The sequence below is a fragment of the Miniopterus schreibersii genome, assembly GCF_964146895.1.
Source record: "Miniopterus schreibersii genome assembly, chromosome: 5".
Taxonomy (NCBI): Eukaryota; Metazoa; Chordata; class Mammalia; order Chiroptera; family Miniopteridae; genus Miniopterus; species Miniopterus schreibersii.
In genome coordinates, this window is record NC_138106.1 from 28,140,506 (window position 1) to 28,162,511 (window position 22,006).

The 22,006-nt window shown below is 41.3% G+C and overlaps 1 protein-coding gene across 4 annotated transcripts in view; it reads left to right on the top strand.

The window, feature by feature from the left end:
- Positions 1 to 22,006, top strand: part of FNDC3B (fibronectin type III domain containing 3B) — a 292,074-nt gene that overhangs the window by 231,949 nt on the left and 38,119 nt on the right. For 3 of the 4 annotated variants that reach the window (XM_081137956.1, XM_081137958.1, XM_081137957.1), the window contains exons 11-16: positions 1,244 to 1,297; positions 14,480 to 14,604; positions 15,808 to 15,982; positions 17,840 to 17,926; positions 19,141 to 19,279; positions 21,131 to 21,202. In XM_081137956.1, coding sequence (XP_080994082.1) covers positions 1,244 to 1,297; positions 14,480 to 14,604; positions 15,808 to 15,982; positions 17,840 to 17,926; positions 19,141 to 19,279; positions 21,131 to 21,202 — 652 coding nt within the window. The remainder of the gene's footprint in view (positions 1 to 1,243; positions 1,298 to 14,479; positions 14,605 to 15,807; positions 15,983 to 17,839; positions 17,927 to 19,140; positions 19,280 to 21,130; positions 21,203 to 22,006) is intronic. The other variant, XM_081137959.1, reaches the window with a different exon arrangement.

Below are 22,006 nucleotides of genomic sequence, written 5' to 3' on the forward strand. Positions count from 1 at the left end.
GCTGCTATTTACTGAGTGCTTCCTATAAGACCAAGTAGTTTACTAGTTGATTTACATATATTCCCCCAACTACTTATCACACACATCCATTCTTGGAACAAGAAATTAAACATTCATATTAAGCAGCTAACATAAGACCACAGGTGACAAACAGCAGAGCTGGGCTTCAAATAAGCTCTGGTGGCCAGGCTGCCTTTTGCTAGAGGCAGGACACTGCAGTTTTATGGGGCTCCTGTTCTTTCCTGGGGAGGAGCCAGGCCTAGATGCATTTTTACAATGGGGACATGGTCCTTTTCAGTTGTCTCCCCCACTACTTAGTTTCTCTCTCTCTCTCTACCCTCTCCCTCCCATCTCTCATCTCTCTTACTCTCTCATTTCTTTCCACCTCTCCTCTCTTCTCTCTCTCCTCTCTCTCTCCTCCCTCTCCCTCCTTCCCTCCGTCTCTTGCATATCTCTCATCCCTCCTCCCTCCCTCCCCCCTCCCTGCCTCCCTCCCCTACTACCCTCCCCTACTACCCTGGTGCTGTGAAGGGACCCCAAAGCTGCACTCTCCTCTGACAGGTCTAATCCTGCACAATACTCTTTTCTCCAAAGTTCTTTGCTCCCCTTCCCATTGTCCAAAGCCTGTTTTCTCAGTGAAGCAGACCTCAGCATGCTTTTAAGAGGAAAGCAAATGACCAAACTTCTTTTTGCTAACTTGTAAAGGTCTAATAGTCTCTGGTAATCTAGTCAGAGGATCCCATTTTTGTTTAAGAAGGGGGCGAATTTTAATACCACAGAATGGCTTTCTAATTTTAAGCACTTAAAAAAAAACACCTGTGTGGGAGAAGTTAGGAAAATATAGATTCCGACTCTGAACCCAGCTGGGTCAGCTCTGTCCCGCCAGGCCCTAAGCAGTGCCTGTTTCTTAGCTGCCGTATTTCTCCTCTACTCTTGAACTTAAAGTTGCCTCCTCAAAGTTGTATCCTCAGAGGAAATAGCGTACCACGTGGGTGTAAAAGGTAGAGGTGGTAGGGAAGGCAGCTTTGGCTATTCGTGGAAATGACTTATTAATAGTGGGGAGACTTTCTCTCCAGTTGAATTACATTAAAATTGGTTTGTGATCATGTTTGACCAAGGAAATACAGGAGCTATCCAGGGTTATAGAATAGCACTAGCATAAACATTGTATTTGAACCAGGTGGGTAGCTCATTACTTATGTCTGTGAACTTTCTCTAATCTCTTATTATTGTTATTTTTTAGGCACCAATTGACAATGGTTCAAAAATCACCAACTACCTTTTGGAATGGGATGAGGTAAGCATATTTTCATCTTCATCTAAAGCACCGTTTAAAAAATAAAATTCCTGGACAAATACCATTTTATTTTTTTATTCTTTTTTAAGATTTGCTAAACACAGAAAAAAGAATGTAAGTCGAGAAAAATTAAAGACAATGGTTATTGACTGAAAAATGAAGGATTGAAGTAGTGTAAAGAATTGTGCATTAAAACACATTTTCTTGCTTATTTGCAAGAAATGCTAATGAAAGAAAAGACAGATTCCCCAGTGTCTAGCCATTCATTAATTAGTATTAAAAATTGATTGCTTTGTCATCTTGACTGAATTTGAATGCCCTTTGTGCACTTTGGTGTTTGTTGCACAGTTGGGTGCTCTCTGTGGGAGAGTGGAGCAGTACCTGGAGGTCTCACTACCCATGTGTGATACCCTGTGGGGCAGAACATCCTGTAGCAGGTACACCCCCTTTGCTGTTTCTGTCACCAGAGGCCCTTGGAATGGTATTCATGGTGGAGTCTCCTTACGTTGAGGCCACTCCAGACTGAATGGTGACCAAGTGCATTTCTGAGCTTGCTAAGCTATAAACAGAATCTCAGGCAGGAAACACTTAATGTAGCGGACTTTCATTTCTGAAAAGCAGCTGTACTTTTTGTAGCTGTAGATCTTAATTCTATTCAGTCATTTACCCTTGCTTTAGTCTATTTTTCTGTGGTTGAGCAAACAGACTAAGGATTTTAAGAATAGAAAGTCAAGTTACTTAGTCTTTGTGACTTAAATTCAGGGGGATTGAAAGATTTAGAACACAGGCTTAGGCTTAGGCAAAAGTAATTTGTCAAGTATGGAAAAAATATTTTAACCAGATATAAAATGAAAATCAGATGAAATTCTCATGGTGAAATTTTGATGTGAAAAGGGGGCCCTTCATCACTCTCTGCAGAAGCATATTTTCCCATCTGGGTTGCATCTGAGCAGCTAGAGTCGCAAGTTACCAAAGACAAGGATCTTTTGTTCTTAGGATCTTCGTGAATAGTTCCTGTGTACAGATTGGTGAAATCTCAGACGTAACTGTTACGTTTTACAGATTGGGTGGATTTCACTTTAAGGGGGTTTGATTGGAAGGTGAAACCACCTCTATGGCCCTTGTGGAAAGAGGTTTTTATAGGCAGTCAGGAAAGTTGGAAAGGAACCTGGCTGACCTGTGAGTATGTAGTTAACACCTCCCCATCTTCCCTTCCTCCTGAGGATGAGTGGGAGTGGAATCGATGTCTGTTATAAGTGTGTTGCTGTGCTGCACTGACCTGATGCTTTTTCTCATATTTTGAGGTTTTATATTGTTAGAGTTTACCAGTAAAGAGGAGGCGTGTGTGTGTGTGTGTGTGTGTGTGTGTGTGTGTGTGTGTGTGTCCCTCCTCTGTGTGTCAGAGGAGTTGAGTACTTGAATGGGAAACCTCCAAGGAAACCCCTGGTGCTGCAGGAAACAGTAATGGTGACTCAGTTGTCGGCTTCCTCCCTTTTGAATCTGGATTGGAAGTGCCCTGGCATGATGCTGGGAGGATAAGCTGCAGCCTCAGATGAAGTGGAGAAACTATTTCTGATGACCGTTTATAATCGATAGGACCCACTATGGACTAGTGACCACAAAATACTAAGTGGTTTGTTTTCAGCCTTCCCCGTGTCTTTCCTGCACGTGTTCTCCTTCCCTCTTTTTCTTATTTCCACCTTAATTCTTCTGCCTTTCCCTTTCCTCTTTTTCCTCTCCCACCATGTAATGCCTGCCAATGAGCTTCATTGGAGATTCAGGTTAATTGACTCTCACTTTACATAGGCCTTTTGCCAACACAGGAATCCTTTACATTCTATGGCATAATATCCACCTTCTAGAAAAATTCTGGACCCCAAACTCTGTAAAGTACCTCTAGGAAACAGAATAATTGAAAGAACACCGTGATGAGGAGATGTGGATTCTGTTCCAAGTTTTAATCCAGTCACTAGACTTCTCTGGTCCCCAGTGAGCCCATCAGTTTATGTACACTTATATCATTTACGCTGTCTCAAACCTGGTTAGTAGAATTGCCCCTCTTGACAGAATATTTTGGGGTCCCTTTCACTGTTGTTTGGCCTATTTATTAACCTTTTCAGCATTTATGGAGCATACCTCTTGGTTCATATACATGACATATGAATACTGTTCACTGTTGTATTAGGGATCTATGATGTTGGAAAGATAATGTCCCTATTCTGATAGCTGGGAAAGCTAATGTCATGCTATCTTCCTATATTTTTGAATAGCTATAAAGAAACAAACTTAGCCTTGTGCTTCTCAAATTGTTTCATCCATTAGCTTCTTTGCTTTATGTTATATCTCCTCCTTTCCAGTCTCCCTGAAACAATTAAAAAATGGTACCATTGGGTTTCCTGGCAATGAGAATATAAGCTATGGTAACCAGTCCATTCCTGCCCATCCTGTCATTTCAAAAGTCAAGTTTCTGACAAGGCAGATTGACAGTCTGTGTTTCTAAAATTCTCAGCTAAGTTGGGAATCAGCAGGTCTCTGAAGGCAGGTGTGGCCCTAATGAGGAACAGAAACAGAAACGTTATAGCCCAGGAGACAGCTGATACACCACCTCTCCTAAATCCATTGCCATTAATGTCACATCACTGTTCTGTAGAATTCACTTGAAATCACTCACTGAGAGTTCTTCAAGAGGGTTAGCTGCCTACTTTTCTCTATTAATAATTGTAACTAGGCAATCCTGTAGTTTTTAAACCAATGTGGGAAGTAACTGTGAGTGTGAGATGGTAATGAGCAACTAAAAATGGAATGCACAGGTGTCCTTAGCTTTTCAGCCATGGCATCAGTTTCAGTTTCCCCCTGAAACAGATCAGTTTTCATAACTTGGAAAGGTGTGGCCTTTGGGTTGGCCACGTCCCACGTAGTGCTGACTCGGATGAGTTGTGGTGTTGAGCCTTGGAGCCTGCTGTCTAGCCTTAAAGTTTTGTAGATCTTAGCCACTGTTTGCTGCTCCAGGAGACTCCCTGTTATGAGCAGCAAAGCAGGCCATTTTCAAGGCAGTTTTCTACTTGACTATTGGAAGAGTCATCGTTGTGTTTCTGTTTCTTTCTGCTCACAATATGCCTCTGCCCCATGCTTAATCTACACGTCATCCTTGCTCTGAAGGCTGGCCGGAAGCAGGTGTGAAACCTTGTGATGGTTTCTTCCTTCTCCTAGATTGGAATGTTACACCTAGTGCTGATTTAAAAGACAAACAACAAAAACTCTTATGAATTGTTTTAATTTAATCCAGAATTGTGAATAGGAGAAAAGCTTCTTACTGTTTTAGCAGCAGAACAATGCTTAGATGCTAGATTTCTCATGGAAATTGTGCTTACAGCTCACCATCTATGGGCCACCCTGAGCTAATCCCGTTGACCTGCCCCATCCCCTCCTTCCAAGACAACTTTGCCCCTCTGTTGCTTCTCTGCTGGATGACACAGTAGAGGTGGGGGTTTTTCCCTAGAAGGAGCTAAGAGGGAAGGATTGAGGATATAGATGTTTCTGGTGTAGGGATGGGCTTTTATGAAAAAGAATTATCAACCTCTGCATAGATTTACACATAAATGCCTGCCTAGTCAGTCTGTTTTAAGGGATGGTGATCTGGCTTTTTCCTTAAAAACTTGAGTAAAGGGGCAAACTTCATGGTCAAAAGGGAACGTTTTTTCCATTTTAGAAAACATAAATTCCTTAAAGGAAGTATTTATGGAAACTTGTGAGTTCTACTCTTAGACATTGTATTAAATTGTGCCATGCAGAAATACTAACTGGTGCTATTGCAGCTGTTTACTCAGCAAATGCTGGTCTCCTACGATCTTGCTGTGAATCTGTGGCACGGATTCACATCAGTGAGATGCATCAATGACATGGTGTTCACCTAAAGAGACATGGATTAGTAGTCTCTGTTTTGTCTCTTACTAGTCAAGCAAGTAACTTAAACCCCCAAGCCTCAGTTTCTCCACTTCAAAAATTATGTCATTAATCTCAGAGGTGGGTTAAGATTAAATGAAATCCAGTGTAATGATTTTTTCATGTCACCTAAGCACAAGTTAAGACCTGGGGTAAAAAAAAGTCAACGATTAGGACTGAATGAAAGGAATGTGACATTCTTCTGTTGGGAACTTAAACAGGAACCCTGAGATTAGTGTCTCTGGTTTGCACTAAACAAAAACGGACGTCAGTGCTATATATAGATATTCATTGGCCATTAGCATAGTTTCTGGGCATGACACACAGGGAACATACAAAAGAACCAGAAAAATAGCTTTGTGGGAATGTGCTACTGGAGTTCCCAAGAATCCTCCTCACATGTGTCTCAGCTAGCCCAAAAAGGAATTTCACATCTGACTCTCCTGGTGACTTAATAAGCCAACACAGCTATAAAACACAGCAGACTAAGAATAAAATAAATACTAAGGAAATCAAGGATGTATAATCTGAAATAGAGCAGAAAAGGCCAGCAGCAGGTAGAGCCCATTCGCTCACGGGGGACCACCAGCAAGCCAGGTGGTGCTCAGCAATCCTGCTGCAGGCAGGCCCCAGACTGTCACTTCTTGGGCATCTAGTTCAGGAGGAACCAACTTAGCTCATTTTAGCAGTTGAGCTGGCCCCATAGGAGGTACTTGATAACTAGTTTATTAATCAGATAACTTTAATGTAGGTATTGACTGTTAGTACTAATAATCTTTCAGAACATTTTTCGCCCACGTGAATTGGCACATGGCTTTTCAGGTTAGACAACAGCTGTCCTTGGAAGAGACAGAGTGACACTGATCTCACAGAGGGGTTGAGAAGAGAGTGCCTGAGGGGACCATGCATTGACACTCTGTCTGAAGCACCACACTGCCTTAGGTTGAATATCATGTTGGTCCCGTGGAGAAAACTGGGAAGGCCTGTGCCCATTCCTCAACCCATTTCCAGTGTCTGGCTGAAATGTTGAGAAGGTGCTACTTGCCCAGGCCCATGGTCATTCTCAGGAAATGCCCTTGTGGAGGTTGGAGGGTAGGGGTCTCAGGTTGTTTGGCTCTCTGTCCATCAGAAACCATCTTTCGCACAAGTGCCTGAAGCCGAATCAGTGACTGGCGGAGTGACGGTATCTTGCCACATTACAGACTTTCACTGCCATGACCAGGAGTGCTTTCAGAGAGCCAGGAGAATGGCTTCCTCCCCTGTAGCTCTGTTGAAGGAAATGAGGCCAGGGCAGATTGAATAACTCAGAGAGGACCATAGGTACCAAAGGCGGAGGTGAGCCTAAAGGAGCCTTCTCTCTTAGGGACCTCAGCCCCAGCCACCTGCACACTCTCCCTGCTCTTTACCATTTGTCACATGTGTGCGAGATGAAGTTATGTGTTTGGGCAGCAGAATATGTGGGGAGCTTCCGGCTAAGGCTACGTTACGAATACCCATCTTGGTCCTTGTGTTTGTCGTGCTTGTTCGTTGCTAGCTGGGAGACAGCGGCCTTGGGCTTTGGTCTGGTGGATGGACTGAGCCCATTCAGTTCTCAGTTCACGTGTGACTAGTACAGGATGCCTGTCCCAAACCACCACCTTGCTCCTCTCCTTTCCCTTCACTGGGACAGTCTCAACATGTTGATCTTAAAGCAGTGACCTCGATGGACCACCATATACGGAGAGATATATAGGGAAATTATGTTTGTTTGTTTTAAGTTAGAGGATCTGGTCATCCTTGCCTATTTCAGGTAGCCAAGCCTCTCTCACTAATAGAAAAGCTAGTGTGCTAGGGGATAAAATGAATGCAGTATTTATTTAGAAGCCTGCAACCACAAACTATCCCACCCCCTACTCTTACCTTTGAAAGTTCCTCTGTGCCAGAGTACTCAGTAAAATGAAAGAGGCATCACTGAGGGGAGAGTGAGGTTTGGCACAGGGAACTTTTGAATCCACCCAGATGGGGAGTGTCTCCGCCTCCCTCTTATGAACCCCTTCTTATATATGGTTATGCTGCACATACATGCTCTTTTATTTCCCAAGCCAACATTTATCTTTGATGTTGCCTAGGGTTGGCCAGTGCTAGAGCAACTTCTAAATATAGACGTACTAGCAGACTAAATCTCCGAGCCTGGCAGTTGTTCAGTTGGCTAGTAAACCTTATTTTTTATTTGATTTATCTTTGCCATTTCTGACAGGTTGAACTATGCCTGTTACAAAGAGTGCCCCGCCCAGAATCACTCAGCCCATGTCTGGATCCAGCAGCCATAGACCACAGCACAAAACAACTGATAATCAAATTCATGTAACTTACTTAGCAGACAGTTATCAAACCTGGTTAAGAGCAGATTGAGAAGGCAGCAGGCGTGGCTGTGAAAGAACCTGTAAGAGAAGGAGGTCAATGGAAAGAAAACATCAGGAAGAGTAGAAGTGACGTGACCAGAGGGAGCCTGTTCACCATCGATTCTGGCACCCTTGTGTTGGCCACTCTCATTTTCTTGTGACAGAAAGAGGAACAGGAAGGATCATTTCCACACTGTTAATTTGAAGTAAATTGAAAATATCAGCCAACTTCATCTATTAGTGCCAGTTTTGGAAATACCAGCTTCCAGGGTCACTAGTGCCAGGGTAATTGGAAATGTTAGCCAGAGCAACCACATTCCCCACAGTCTAGAGAATTACTCCTGGCAGGAAAACACTAGCCTGAATTAATTGGAGCATATGTGAGTTATATGTTAGAACTGGCCATGGATGTGTTAATTCCTTAACAGGAAGACAACCCATTCAGTTGATTCGTTTTCCTAAGTATTGAGGACAGCTTTATAAAGATACATAAGTTAATAAAAAAGAAAACTGACTTGAAAAAAATTGTTTTCAGTTTTTTGGTTACATAGTTTCACAAATTAACAGTTACTTTTAAACATTTTTAACTTTAAAAATTAGTTGCAAATGAATCAAGTTCTTTTTATATATTTAGGTACCAGTTTTCAAATAGACATATACCCACTTATAACTTGATTTCTCCCCTGGAACTTTTTTCCATTATGTGTTTATAAATAGATACCAAAGAGAGGTTACAGGTAGAAGCCCTTTGAAAAGTTTTTTAATTTGTTCACTCCTGTAGCTTTGAGTTAGGCCATATCTAAACCATCCTCAAAGGACTGTTGCATGTCTGTATTTTAAAATGTCTCCACAGTTCTCTACAACTTTTGGTGATAACATTATGAAAAATCTTAATTCAGTCTAAAATGTAACTCTGTAAGGTAAAGTAACCTGATTGCCTTTGATTAATGGTACTGGTTTACCTTTATCATTGAAGAATATGCTTACATTTTTACCTTCTACAAAAATAATTTTTAAAATCTCTTCAGAGAGGCCTTACTTTTTGTGGGATGTTTTTTGGGGGAAAGGCATGTACTAAGTTGCATGTGGAAAATAGCAGCCTTTATTCAGGCACACGTTAAACACGTGTATACTTGCATGAACACCTCCGCTCCCTTGCCTCCTCGGTATTTGTAGTGCAGGAGGAAATTATAAAAGTTTACTGAAAAACTTCATACTGTAAACATATATAGACATCAAAATAGAAGAGTGTAATTAATATTGCATAACAAATTACCCCAAACTTACTGGCTTAATGCAGCCACTTTCTTATGTTCCTAAGGGGGTGGGGGGATTTGGACAGGACACGGGGAATGTCCTGTCTGGGTTCCACAATTGCTGGAGCTTCAGCTGGGAGGGCTCACTGGGGGTTCATATCTTCTGGTGGGGTTTTCATTCACGAGTCTAGTGGTCACTGGTGGCTTTGGTAGGACCTCATCTGGGGCTCCCTCACAGCATGGCAGCCAGTAGGGAGTCAGAATGGCAAAGTTAATGTGCCCAGGGAAAAGATGAGCTTCGTCGCAGACCCAGCCTGGGAAGTTACACAACTTCATGTTCTCTCAGTTACAAGTGAGTCACGGACACATCCCCATTCAAGGGAAAGGCCCATAGATTTTGCTCCTTGGTGGTAGAGTATCAAAGAATTTTTGGACATGTTTAAAATCACTACCATGTGACATAAGGCTTCTCTTGACTCTCTTAGTCATGAGAAACCATTAATAAATATTTTTTCCTTTATCTTTGTATAGCACAGATGGTGTGTTTGAGTACGTATGCTATAAGATATGAGGTCATGAACTCTGAAAGTACAACGTAACTTTTTTTCCTGCCCCTGTTTCCCTTCTGAGTCTTCTGGGTAGAAGGAGAAGGAAGGTAAATATGTCCCCAGAAATGTGTGGTCAGACAGGACTCAGACCCTGTACCCAGTGCAGCTCCTCCAGCCGCAGGGCCTGCTTGTTCAGGGCACTCTCTGTTCAGTTAGCAGATGGAAGAGATCACTTCCTGCTCCCTAGTGATAAGGAGAGGGAACCCCTGAGGTAAACAGTACTCCTGCCAGTTAATGCCTCTGCCTGTCATTGCACTGGGTCCAACATACTCCTTTGGGTGACTCACAGGAGATCAGGAAAGTATTTACATTTTTCGGGGGAGGGAGATAATTAAGAAATATGTTATAATTTTATTTAATAGCTAATTTTAATTAAACTCTAAATTAGAGAGTAATGGAATAATATTCAAGTAGATACTTAAAGAACAGAAGATAAAATAGGAAAGTAGAGTCTATGTTCCTCAAAATATTTAAAACTTTTTATATTTATATTTCATTCCAAATATCATTTTAAACAATGAAGTAATGTTTGATATGTAATATCTTTGTCCCTGTAGTTATTAACACATCTTGAAAAATGTTGCCAAGGGTGAGTCATTCTCTGCTGTGTAGCCGCATAAGTATATTTCACATGCTCCTCCACGCTTCCTTCTCTCACCCCTGCTCTCCAAGATTGGGCCCTTTCACAGTCTGACAAAAAGTTAGAGGTTATTGACAGTCTTCAGAACTTAGCAGGAACCTTATTGGATCCAGAAGAACATCTGGATACATTGTTATTAGACTTGTAACCAAATTCATGACCCTTCTCGGAAGTGAGTGAGGATGAGGAGGGAGCAGTAGAGGCAGATGCTGCAGGAGTGTGTGGTTTTCTGTTATGAGGCCGGGGCTTCCCCCAAAGATGGTGACTTCCTTTGTGAATCTAGAACTGAAAGGAGGCCCTCGCTCACCAAGGATCGGATAAATGAGACGTCCAGCATAGGTCAGGAGAGTTGCAGTACACAGGGACCGGGCTGCCTGCGACATGCTAGTAGGAGTGGAGAATAGGCCGATCCAGTGGGGTCTAGAATGTAGATGACGTGCGACATGTTTTTGTTCCGAGTAAGAAAGAGGAGATGGAAGCAAAACTAGGAGCTCTGGACTGGGGAAGGACTGATCTGATACATTGTGTGTACATGAGCCAGTTTGATGGCAAATCCAGTGCTTTCCTGGAGAGCAGTTTTGACCAGAAGTAGAGAGCCCTGGGCCTTGGGTGCTGAATTGGTGCTCTCAGGTCAGGCCCGGGTGTGGAATGACAGTAGATTAGCAAGAACCATAAATTCAGTCGAGTGAGAAGAGGAATGCTCAACTGAAAAAGAAAGCAACCCAGGCCCGTAACGCCTCGCCTCACGCCAAATTGAGTGCTGAAAAGTTTATGGGCCCACAGTTGATTTGTTCTTTAAGATTTCTTCACATTCTAGTAAAGATTAGCTGTGTCCTTGAGTGAACTTAATGTGGGCTTGGGCATGCCCAACACGGTGCAATGGAAACAAGCCAGGGAACCCTGAAATCTGCCCTTTTCAGCTTGTAGACGCCAGCAGGAGGAGGTGAGGGCTGCGCAAGGCGGGGTGTGGTGCTTCATGTCAGAGAGCCCAGTGCCTGGTCCACTCCAGTACCGTCCAGGGTGTCGGCTCGAGGCCTCCTCTCCCCTTTTACTCAGTTGGGGTGAAGTTTTTCCTTCCCAGGAGAGCAGGAATTCAGCTGCTCTTCCTAGGGAGGCTCTGCTCCTAATGCTACATGCTGCAAACCTGATCTCCCAATATACAGAGAATCGGGTGCTCCTGGGCATCCGTGCCCCGTCTCTTCCCTGTGGACCAGCCAAGGCCTGGGCCTTCTAAGACCCCCACTCTTCACTCTCCTCTGTGGGACACACCCCAAGTGGCCTAGCACAGTGGTTGGCCAGGACAAGACCTGGGCCACAGTTGGACCTGCTTCCTGTGTTTGACCAGGTTATGGATGACAGCAGGCCCAATAATTGTCAGATTACCCATTTCTATTAGGATCATGTTTTAGTGGGAAACTTTGCACAAGGATGACTTTAAATTATTAAAAAGTAAGTTTCCTTTCCAAGTAAAGCTAATATACCTCAGTAATCCTGTGTAGTTTAAATTAGATTTTACTAGAACAGGGAATGTGGCGGTTTGTCATCTCTCAGAGTCATCTGGAGCCATGCTGCTATTAAAATCGGGAGTTAAGATTTGCCATCTGTAAAACTTCACTGACATTAGTGGCTTGGATATATTTAATTTTGATAAACAATGATTAAATTATTCATGTAATTATTCCTGCCAGTTTGTCTGAATCTTTCAATCTTCTAAAGCAATATCTTTTTTCAAAAAAATCCTATCTGTTTCTGTCACAGGAACTGGATAATATTTTATTTATGAATGCTGTTTGCAACCTGGACTTCCTCTTGGTTCACAGGCAGATTCTCAACATCACCTGTACCTTTGAGTTTGTACTTTAACACCTAAGCCCCAGAGCCATTCCAGAGGCTGCACGTCCCGTCTTAGGAGACCAGGGTGATCCTGAGCCATCGGGTCGCTGGATCCCAGGGCATCCTCCATCCTCATTTTCTTACTTCTCAGCTGTAGATCACTTTGCCCTGCAATGACTTTTATGAATTTTTTTTTTTTCTCCCCAAGTAGCCCTTTTAAAAATAATCTCCTTGGCATACGTGATTTTCTTTTACTCAGAAGCTTCTCTAATGTCTGAATTATTTTAACCTACTTTCCATTGTGTTTGCTCTATCCTTAGTGACTTCTAAAAATTCACCATTAAACCTTTCTTCTAAGTTTTTGAACTATTTGTACCCTTCCCCCTTCTGATGCTACAGGTATTGTTTCTAAAACCTGATGCTAAGATTTCTGCAAATCTGGGTCTTTTTTCGTGTTCTTAAGGACCATGCATGTAGTACATCTTGGAAGCAGTAAGATGGAAAATTTGGCAAGCTTTGTCTAAACAAGTTGGAGTTTGTTCCTGATACTGAAGTAGAAATTAAAAATAAAAATGTTAGCAACATAGGAAATGTCTTAAAGGTCACAGAATGCCTCCCCCACCCCATTCTTTAGTGAGCCCCTTGCAAAGAAAAGTCTAGTTCTCATCATTGATGCCTCCCCACTCTTTTTTTCTCATTTAAATCACAGACCGTCTGGCTTTCACCATGCTAAAGCAAATCAACCTAGTAAGGCACAGACTGACTTTTATTTACTGGCTGTAGTTCTAAGCACCAGAAATGGGCAAAGGAGACCAAACAAAGAAATAGGAAAAATGAGGCATTGAAGGGGAGCCAGCGTCGGGTTTGGAAGGAATGAGGCTTCCGTGGCGGCAGGATGTACCTTTCTTGCTCTGTTTACTCTGAGCCCAGAAATAGAGGAAAAAGAAGGTAGATCACGCTACAGCCTGAAAGGGATACAGAACATACCAGGGCACAGAGTAATCAGACTCTGGGTGTAATTATGCAAATATATGTAAAATAAATCGTCTGCAGCAGCCTTAATATTCAAGGTTAAAGTAAGCAGAAGGACACAGTGACTTCACTCAAGTAGCGGTAGAAAAAACGTTATGCTCTACAGTTTGCACCTGAATGTACTTTGAACCCTTGATAAATTGAACTTTGGATCTTAAAGTCTATTAGGACTTTCCCTCCCTTCCCGGAGAGGCACCACCTGGCTCAGGGTGGGGAGAGTGGGGAAGGGTTAGTTTGAGGATGAATGTGGCATGGTTGTTTTTAATCTATTCACCCTAGTGACACTTTAAGCTAGTTGTGTGTTTATTTTATTTTTAATTAAACTTCACCTGGAATGTGTTTTAGTAGTGGTAAGCATTTGGAAGCCTGCTTAAGGAAGGAAATGTTTGAATTTTCTTAGGAGAAAAATGTGCTTCTTTTTTTATAAAGTAAGTTGAGAATTTCAAACCTATTTCTGAAAGCCCTGGGCACGACCATCTGATTAGAATGCTAAAGTACATTCAGTGTTAGCAGGTGGTTTTCTTTGCATGAACATAGGTAAAATACTGTGGATTATGGCTTTGAAGTATTTGTTCTAGCAACCTGCTGATATATTTCATGCCTCAGAGCATGGCACAGTGCAATTAAGGGGTTTTTTTTCATACTCATTGCTCTATTAAGAGAACCCACTGGAGTGTTTTCATTTCACTTCAAGGAATTTGAAGCAGCATGTAAGGCTAGGAAGGCATTAGAAATATATTTCCAGTCTCATAAGACACTTAAGAGTAGCTATAATACATATAAATGAACTCAGCCAATGTTCCAAGTGCTAATCAGACATTCATTTCACCTCTGTAAGCATTGATTGAGCTCCCAAATTGTCTGTCCAGAGCACTGTTATGAGAAAAGCAGATGTGGATGAGATTGTTCAAAGGCATGTGGCCAGTATTTAGGGATCAGTGAGCAAGTAGCTCCCCATCGCTGGAATGTGCATGTATGGAGATTGGTGGCTGCTGCAAGGCAGGAGAGGAGAGAGAAGGCCAGGGAGGGCTTTCTATGGCAGGCTGAGCTGTATAGCCCGGTCGTCAGGTGCTGGGCAGTTGCTGGAAGGACTGGGCATTTCCAGAGCCAGCGATCCCTCCGGGGCTGCAGATTCACTCTTAGTTGGTCAGATTGGGCAGTTTGGCCATCATGAGTGAGCAAGATCTAGAAATTGTGCATTGCATTGTCATGCGCCTGAGAAGACCTTTTCATTTTGTTAACCAAAAGCCACTTTAGAAATAACACAAGTACAGTGTTACTCATCTCAGTTACAGAATTTTCTGTAGTGCCTTCATGCTAAGGAGGACATTTCGTTGTAGAGCACTTTGATGTGTAACCCAGACACTTCTCCAGAAGCTTTCCTTCTCTTGGTTTTGTTCATCCAAACTAGGAAGTTAAATGAGTATTCAAAATGTTCCTTCATTTTCTTGCAATTAATTTTTTTTTTAATTTATGTGCATTTTTCTTAGGGAAAAAGAAACAGTGGTTTCAGGCAGTGCTTCTTTGGGAGCCAGAAGCACTGCAAGTTGACAAAGCTCTGTCCAGCGATGGGATACACATTCAGGCTGGCCGCTCGGAATGACATTGGCACCAGGTATGGCGTTTTCTTGTCTGTGTAATGATTCTGAGTCTCCTTCTCATGCCACTGGAAGGCATGGGGACGCCTGCTGCCTCCACACTGAACCACTTTGAGCCTTTTCGAGAGGGAATCTTAATCAGAGGGTAGAAGGCCCCTTCCAAGGTGATAATTCCCCTGTGCAGCCTGCTTGCAATCTTACAAACTGTATGCAAAGGCCCCGTGAGAGGTCTCTGAGAACTAGAATGAAGGTAGTAGTGCAGATATTAAAAGGAATTCCTCTTGGAGCTTTATTTTTCTTCAGGTCATGTGCCCTTTTTCTTTCATCACTTTAGCAAACTACTCATTCTCTTGCCTTTTTCAATTGTGTGTGAGTATTCCCTGATAGAGAGGGGTGCTATGCCAGCCAGTCGTCAAGCTGAGGGTAGATGCAGGATTGGAGAGAATCTGGACTGCCAGGACTCTGCAGCTCGGAAGCCGCAGAAGACAGACAAGAGCAGTGGACAGTGAAGCGTCAGCGGATTAAAGATGCTTTGAAAGGAATGTATTTCAGTTGCATTTCCTGGGTAACTTGATTAAGGGGAAAGTCTTTTTCTTTTATCACTCCTTGTTGAAAACCCTAAAGGTTCGGCACATCATTGGCCCCCAACCTCTTTTCTAGCCTAAAAATCTTTTTAGCATCAGCAGGTTGTACAGCCCTCCCTCCCCACCCTTGATCGCCACTGAATTTTTAGAGTTCACTGGTTGAAAAGTCATAATAAAGGCTTCCATGGTTCAAGAGTCTGTAAATGACTAGAAGCACCCACAAGCTTTTGAAAAATAGCACTGTATGTGTTTGTAAAATATTTGTTTCATCAACAGACGTCATTTGTGCTCACACTGATTGGAAGTCTCCTTGGTAGTGTGGCTCACAGCTTGGTAAACATTGCACCATGTTGTGCTTTCTGCAGAGTGCTTTTGGAGAGAAATAAATTCCTACATATATTGTCCTGAACGTGGTGTGCTTTTTCAGCAGCAGACCAAAGGGGCACACTGGCAACTAAAATAAAAGTCGTGGTAGGAAATATCTCAACGCCTTCCTTTGCTTGCTGAACCCGTCAGGCCCCAGACTGGGCAACCCAAGCAGCTTGGGCAGGAGGCAGACTTATCCTTCCTCATGTAAAATTCTGGGGCTCTTCACATTCTCTAAGCCTGTGTGTCCCCGGGCTTCTTTCTCTGCAGTGGTTATAGCCAAGAGGTGGTGTGCTACACATTAGGAAACATTCCCCAGATGCCCTCTGCGCCAAGACTTGTTCGAGCTGGTGTCACATGGGTCACGTTGCAGTGGAATAAACCAGAAGGCTGTTCACCCGAGGAAGCGGTCACCTACACCTTGGAGATCCAGGAGGATGAGAATGTGAGTTTCATTTCATTCATATGTGTACCCTTGTGCGTGTCCTGTGGAAGTCAGTATTGCCATAACTTCCGGACACCGTGCCATTCGATTAGCTACATAAATTCAAAGCCAAGCCCTTCATTTCTACCACGACGACTGCCACCACCCCTAGCACCTGTCCTTTCCACAGTCTTTCCCATCTCAGTGAGTGGCGTCTCCCCTCTCACGTGGGGAACTAAAATCCCGAGCAGTCATCCTGGACTCCATATGTAAAAAGTCAGCAAATGCTTTTAAATCCTCCTTCAGAAATTATTCTAGACTCTCACTATTTCTCAGCATCTCCCCAGCTGCTACTCTTTTACAAGCCACCATCAACTCACTCTGGATTATTGTGGTGGCTTCTAAGTGTTTTCCCTACCTTCACCCTTACTATACTAGACTCTGTTCTCCACAGGAAGCCTGAGGGATCCTATCCGATAAAATACAGTCCTGCCCATGCTGTGCTCAGAACCCTTCCCGTCTCAGTGCCATCCTGTATCTTCCAGAGTAAAAGCCTGAGCTCTTACAGTGCCTAAAGGTCCTACGCTATTGGAGGGAGCCTTTGTTCCTGCCACCTTAGTCTCTGAACACACCAGGCGTGCCCCGGCCTCAGGGCCTTTGCACTTCCTAAGCCTTGCAGCAAGAATGCCCTTCCAGATATCTTTGACTCACCTCCCTCATTTCCTTCAGGTCTCTTCTCACATGGCACCTCTTTCAAGACCCCTTCTTGTAAAACAGTATTGTCTAATCCAACTTTCTGTGATGATAAAAATGGTCTATGGTTTATGCTGTCCAGTAAGGTAATGCCTAATCCCACATGACTCTTAAGCACTTGAAATATGGCTGGAGGCCCAAGGAACTAAATTTTTAATTGTATTTAATTTAAAGAGCCGCACTGTGGCTGCCTTATTTAACCTGCAGTGCCTTGCTAGGTCCATATTCTGTCCTTTTACCAAGCTTAACTTCTTGTCATAGCACTTAACACTGTATGGCATGCTTCATATTTATATATAGGTTTTGTTTGTTTGTTTAGTCACTTTCTTCAACTGGCATGTAAGCTTCTTTGGGCAAGGCTTTGTCTGTTCTTGGGCAGTGCTGACCTCCTAGAGCATAGAAAAGAGATCCTGATGCATAGAAGGTGCTCAGGAATATTGGATGGATGGATGGATGGATGATTGAAAATACTATTGAATGAATTCTGTACATTCAGCTATGAGTGGGATATTTATCCTCTTAAAGGATTACACTTTCCCCATCCAAGCTGTCCTTTCTCCCTTGGCCAGAAGAGGACACTGTGTGGTCAGAAATCTCAGCCATGGTTCATTGCAGAGCACACTGCAGTTTAGCAGTGAAGACCTCAGTACAAGAGGCTTTTCTCATGACAACATTGAATTAAATAATTTTTTAAAGTACGGACTGCTTTGTAACAAGTACTGTTTGGTTGTTAAATTCTTTGTTTAAAATGCTTATTGAGTAACAGGGAAAAGTTAGCTCTTAAGGAACGCATATGGTAACATCTATTCCACAGCAAGTTTACATTCTCTCAGAGAGCATTGTTGTCATTTAAATTAGTATTAGCCTCACAATTAAGTGGGACAGACCCAGGAGAAATTACAGTGGGATAGTGTTAAATTTTTGCCTAAAGCTAGAGTGCTCTCCACTGCACCAAGGGCTCCTGATACTTGTTTATAGCAGCTGCCACACCTCTGGCCTGCTGGTGATGAGGAAAGAGGCAATATAAAAATCCTACATACACAGGTATTTCATGCCCAGATTTTATGGTACTGATGGTTTTTTGTTTTTTTTGTTGTTTTTTTTTTTTTGGCTTTGCCTTTTCAGGATAACCTTTTCCACCCAAAATACACTGGAGAGGATTTAACCTGTACTGTGAAAAATCTCAAAAGAAGCACACAGTATAAATTCAGGGTGAGTCAGTCATTTTGGTACCTGACCTGCTTTAAAAAGAAGCTGTTTTATGTTTCACCCACTTACTGTTTCAAATTGACTCTATAGGTTAAAAGTTTTGTGTGTTTTTTTTAGTTCAATGCATTTAGATTTTTAAAGTAACATTTATAAAATGCACACCATACTTTAATTTTAAAATCTGCTTTTCAGAGAGAAAACTCGTAATGTGCTGTAATAAATTGTATTACAGCATGGCCAGATGGCCTCGCCCAGGAAGACCCAAACCTATGCTCAGTGCCCCTGTCTCACCTGCACGACATCGCGCCTTTCTCTGCTGTTTCTCCTTTTCATCAGATTTCTCTTTCATTCTCCATTTTCTTTTGCTCTTCTGTCCATTTTTTCCCCTCAGGCGTCTTTATTTTTCTTTACACGCTCCAACTTAGGCTTTTGCTTTGGTTATTAAAAACCAGCATTAATGTCACAGTAGGACTTTATGTTGTGGCCACAAGCAGTGCTTTGCCATGGTTGAGAGAGAAAAGCTGATGCTATAGCACTGCTTATTGACCCTGCCACAGCACTGTTTTCTAATATGACAGTGCATTTTGGGGAGAGGAGGTTCCACCCTCCCTTCTCTAATTTGGGGGTCAAATGGTGTTACTTGGCATGTAGTAGTCACTCAATAAACAGCTGTCAAATCCTCAAGTGAAAGTTGTAACTGTTTGAGGAAAAAGATAGTTTCTGATATTTTAAGGAAGCCTTGCTATTTTTTATTTGATGCTATGAGAACACAGCTACACTGCCAGCATTTCTCCACAAGGTGGCATTGCCCTACTCTAAACAAGTGAGGTTATATTTGTCTGCTTTCTGCCCTCTCCGTGTTTTCCTTCCACAAAACAATAAGAAAAGGTGGTGATATGCTGGCTTCGTTTTACGTCTTCTTGAAAGAGTAAAAACGCCCTTAGCTAAAACCCACAGTATTTTATTTTTAATTGTTAATAGCCAACTATACAGAAAACAAATACTTCATAAAGAAATACTTACAAATCAGTGGTTTGAGATTGAGAAAGAGTGTGTGTGTGTGTGTGTGTGTGTGTGTGTGTGTGTGTGTGTGCGCGCGCGCGCGTATGAGAGAGAGAGAGTGTGTTTATGTATGCCTTGATCTTGCCATGTTAAAAAAATCACCATTGATTTAATAGCTGATGTCTAGAGCATGTTACTGTTTTCTTGTGGTACAGCTGACTGCTTCTAACATGGAAGGGAAAAGTTGTCCGAGTGAAGTTTTGGTGTGTACGACAAGTCCCGACAGGCCTGGGCCGCCTACCAGACCCCTCATTAAAGGACCAGTGACATCACATGGTTTCAGTGTCAAGTGGGGTATGTTTTGCTGCCATTGCTGCTTTTTGGACAGATTTTTTAATTGTATTCATTTCAGTTGTGACAAACCAAAATAAAAATAAAAGGGCAGTATTAGTTGAGGGAGGTTTACACATTTGGAATGTACATCTGAGAAATAACCCAGAGAACTCTATAAGTAGGTAAAATGCACAATTTTAAGAGCATCTCTCTCACTTTCTGATTTTCCTTAATTACATGGTTTTCCTCCTATATTTTTAATGTATTATTGACTTGAGTGTAGTAATCTCTGAATATATATTTCATTTAATAGCTTGCCCTTAAGAATGTAATCATATTTAATGTAAAAAAATTGATTTATAAAGTTTAATATTGAGGATAAATTTCAAAATTTAGGTATGTCATCATGAGTAAATTTTGACATACAGAATGTTCAAGTTAAAATGAATTAGGAAAACTTTAGTTTTTGTTGGCATTTGTATGTAACCAGAGGTCTTGAACTTCAGGAATTTTTCCTATTGAAGTTCATTATATAGTGTTTGTGGGCATCAGGTAGAAGGATACTGTGGCTCACCTCTGCTGCTCATATTATTTCAATGAAATGAATGTCATTAGAATGTTGGTAAACATTTGCAATTATATGTAAAACTTACGATACATATAATTATCACTAATGTCATATAATAATACTAGCTACTGAAAAGTTTAAAGAAAAAGTAGAAATTTAAAATAAGATTTTACCTGGCAGCCAAGTAATGTAAAGGGAATGTAAAGGGAATTTAAAACATTATTAAATCATTATTGGAGACCAACCACTGAGACATATAACTGTTTCAAGTTACCTAGTAACTTTGAGACAGAATTATTAAGGTATGTATTTCCCTGGAAGATGGATATGATTAAGAGAAACTATAAAAATCTAGATGTGCCTTTTGCCAGACTGTAAAGCTTTTTTTCTCAGAAAATCCTAGAAAGTTTTGTTAACACCGAATATTTACTTTTATTAGCCATATGCTATAATATTTAACTTCATGATTATTGTTTTAAATACCTATTATAAAAGTCTGTATACATTAATGGAAATAGCAGGTGAAAGGAGAAGGGAAGCCAAGTTCCTAAATCTGTATATGAGTAATCTGAGGGTACATGTGAAATACAAAGGTGGCCGACTGATAACAGAGGTAAATTCTGCATAGTCTTGTGAAATTACAATGCAAGATATGTTTCCGCTCAGGAAAGAAAACTCTTGCAGGCAGCTGGGAGTGGACTAAAGACCCGAAGTGCCACAGGGCTCTGGTAATAAGCCAGGGCCTCTTCCTCATTCCACCTCTGAAGTGCATGTCCTCATTGATCCACAACTATGGTTTCATATCAGTTTCAGTCGGGACACAAAGTTTGCTCAGTAGCAATCTGTGGTAGAACAGCTTTATTATATTCTGACATTTAATTGATTTTGTCAATAAATTCTGCACTTCTCTTTCCTTCATCCCCCATCTCTCAAAAGAATCTGGTCAGTGATAATATCAGTGAAATAAAAAGAAATATATAAATATTTCATCTTATATAAAAATCATCAGATATTAAAGAGCAGGTTTCAGAATTCTCAAAATAAATGTATTAACATAACTCTTAGAAAAATCAATTCATATTTTGAGTTTTGCTCATGTTTCACTAAATAAACGCTCTACCATTTCTAGCTCTAAGAACTCTGAATAATTAGATAGTAGTCAAGGTTTCTTGATGTTTTTGTTTGTTTCTTTTGTTTTTTTATGAAAGGGGTTGCATGAAATAATGTTAATTGTGCCTTTTGGTTAAATGCAGAATTAAGGCTGTATAATATATGACTTTATGTCACATTTGCTTACTTTCCAGATCCTCCAAAGGACAATGGTGGATCAGAAATACTCAAGTACTTGCTGGAGATTACTGATGGAAATTCTGAAGGTGAAGTTTTGGGAAATTGTTTTATTCAAACCCAATTGCAAGCTCTATTTTCTAATATGATAAACATCTGAATAGTAATAGTGAACAAACATTCTAATGATAGAGCTGTGATAATAAAGAAATCTTAATCACATATTGACAGTGTTTCTCCTTCAAACACAGCATCAGGAAGCAGAGTCTGCTTGAAATGTACATTTTTTTCATGTTTTAAAATTTTTTATGTTTTTCCTTTAAGCCAGAGGTCCTAATTAATAGACTAATTCAATTTAGTTTTTCCTTCCCTCTCTGGGCGCACTTTCTCTGGAAGTTCTTATAAGCAGAGAGAGTGTCAGAAGCAACCAGGAAGGATAAGGTGGAGACGGCAGATGAGTGTGGTAATCTACAAATTGCCATGTACAGTGATGACAAAATATAGTATTACTGTGGGCTGGTGACAAGTGTCACACTTTTATAACAAGTGTAGAAAATGTTCTTTTCATCTTTGTTATGGTTTCTGAGTCAGATTATTTATTCATTACTTGTCATACTATGTGGATTAAAGTGGGACAATGTTGGATATCAAATTCCTTAAATAATGCCTTTTTAAAAATTGGTAGATCTTTCTAATAAAATTCATTAGGCTTTAATAGAAAAAAATTACAGTCATTAGAACTTTAAAAATGATTTATCTCACCATTCTAATAATCCTTGTAATCATTATCTTAATAAAAAGTGATTCATATATATGGCAAAAAAAGAGTTAACAGTAACTGTTATAAACAAGAATCCAGGTGTGTGGGGTGCCCTTTATTCTGCACCACAATA